General features: G+C 61.7%; 1 protein-coding gene across 1 annotated transcript in view; it reads right to left on the reverse strand.

Annotated features, from left to right (window-relative positions):
* Positions 1–2,091, reverse strand: part of LOC113809990 (uncharacterized) — a gene marked incomplete at its 5' end in the record, with an annotated part of 11,601 nt that extends 9,510 nt beyond the window's left edge. The window contains 1 exon segment of the mRNA XM_070120416.1: positions 1–2,091. This exon segment is cut by the window's left edge and continues 145 nt beyond it. Within this exon segment, the coding sequence (XP_069976517.1) occupies positions 1–2,018 (2,018 nt within the window).
* Between the last annotated feature and the right edge of the window lie 46 nt (positions 2,092–2,137).

A 2,137-nucleotide genomic window follows, 5' to 3' on the forward strand; every position in this document is an offset into this window, starting at 1 on the left:
ATGTGGCTGCTGCCCATGAAGTACTGGTTCTCGATGTAGATCATGCGGCGCGCGCGGCGGATGTTGTGGATGTAGGCGCGGTGGAGGCTGTTGTCGAAGGCGCGCCCCTTCTTCTTGGTGAGGCCCACGGCGGTGGTCCAGTCGAACTGCGCCGAGTCCGTGTTGATGGAGCGGAACACCTGCACGCTCCAGCGGTCGGGCGCGCACGACTGGTAGTCCATGACGATGCCGTCCATCTGCTGAAGCGGCACGATGGTGTCGATCTGGTCGGCCGCCTGCTTCCTCCAGCGCTCCAGGAAGTTCATGAGGACGTCATGGGCGGCGGGGCCCTCCACGCGACTATGGATGTCGTGCCACGGCTCTCGCGGCCCGTTGGCACTGGTCAGCGTCGGGAACACGCGGTTTCGGAAGTCGTTCCTGTGCTCGCGCACTAGGGTGCGGAACAGCGGGTGTGTGGGGTTGTCGTAGCGGCCGCCGGTGAGGTCGAGGCCGCCCACGTAGGCGACCACCTTCCTCTGGCCGGGCATCTCCGGGATGGGCGAGTCGGCGATGACGCACTTCTGGTGGTGCGTGTAGCAGAGCATGGTGAAGTGCATCTTGGTGGAGAACATGTCCTTGGTGTGGCGGTCCCGCGGCGCCAGCACCACCACCACGGGCGTGCCGCGGAAGAAGTTGGCCGTCTCCTCGTCCTCCGTGCTCATGGCGCCCGTCTTCCTCAGGTCGTTGGACGTAAGCTCGTCCCACAGGAGGAGGCGGACGCGCACGCCCTCGTACGCCTTCTGCTTGAGGATCTCCCCGAGGGTGCGGTTGTCCTCGCCCTCGTCCCTGAGCAGCGCGATCTTGGCGCTGATGCTCCAGCCCACCAGGTAGATGAACTGCGTGGCCTCCATGAGGGTGGTGTAGATGTCCTTCCAGGTGCTGCGCGGTTGGTACGCGTTGCCGTAGCTGTCGGTGAGGGGGATGGGCAGGGCGGGGCAGTGGGTGTCCTGGTACAGCTGCACCTGGTTGTCGTGGCGGAGGGGGAACAGGCACTCAGGCACTTCGTAAGACGGCTGCACGGCTTGCTTGGGCTTGTACGTCATGGAGAGGGTCAGCGTGCCCGCCCGCTTGTTCTTGTTCTCCCTCAGCAGCTCGAAGGTGCCGTGCACGCCGTTCTCCTGGGTGAGGGTGTTCACGGGGAAGGAGACGGAGCCGATCTGCTCGGAGGAGAGGAAGTCCTTGTCCCGGACGGTGAAGGTGATGGAGGCCACGTCGTGGCAGATGTCCACGCGGAAGTTCTCCTCCCACACGGGGTTGAGGTTGTTGTCGATGACATGCGTGGTGGCGATCTTCCAGGGCTCGCCGTCCACGTCCTCCAGCGACACCACCACGAAGGGGTCCGAAACGTCCTTCTTGCTGAGGCTGAGGATGGAGCTGTCCAGGTTGGGCAGGTTGTTGGCCCGCTCCAGCTTCAGGTCGAGGATGCCGTGCAGGAACGCCATTTCGCCGAACGAGCTTATCGAGTCGTAAGAGTCACCGTACTTGGGGAGCTTTCTCGACACTCGGTCTCTCAGTTCACTCGCCTTGTTCCACGCTCGGTCACCTAAGGTCACACCCGGCTGGTTTCTGTCGTACACAAAGGAAGCGGTGACCTTGAGCGTCCCGGCTTGGAAACCTTTACTGTTCACTAGCGCAAGTTCTGCCTCATGGGGCGCACTGTTGTCTATGAAGGTATGCACAGGCAGGAAGCAACTGCCGATTGTTTCGGAAGATAACAAGTCTTTATCTTTCACTGTGAATCTAAGGCCAGCGACGTCCTGGCTGATGTCCGCTGACACTTTGTAATACCACTTGGGGTTGAGGCAATCGTCTATGGTGAAAGTTTTTCCGACTTTATGCAGGCTGCCGCTGCCTCCTTGCACCTCCACCACGCAGTAGGGGTCGCTCTTGTCCTCCGGCCGCAGCACGTTCTGGTCGAGGTTGGGTAGGTCGCACGCCTCGACCACTACCACCTCGAGGCGGCCGCACAGCACCACCATGATGCCGGGGCTACGCACGCTGCTGGAACCTCGACCGCCATGATGCCGCTGTCACGTCAACACTGGGGATCGCACACAACCTGAAACATTACGAAAGCTATTAAAGGGGAAGATGACGT

Source organism: Penaeus vannamei, unplaced genomic scaffold (assembly GCF_042767895.1).
Source record: "Penaeus vannamei isolate JL-2024 unplaced genomic scaffold, ASM4276789v1 unanchor5069, whole genome shotgun sequence".
Lineage (NCBI taxonomy): Eukaryota > Metazoa > Arthropoda > Malacostraca > Decapoda > Penaeidae > Penaeus > Penaeus vannamei.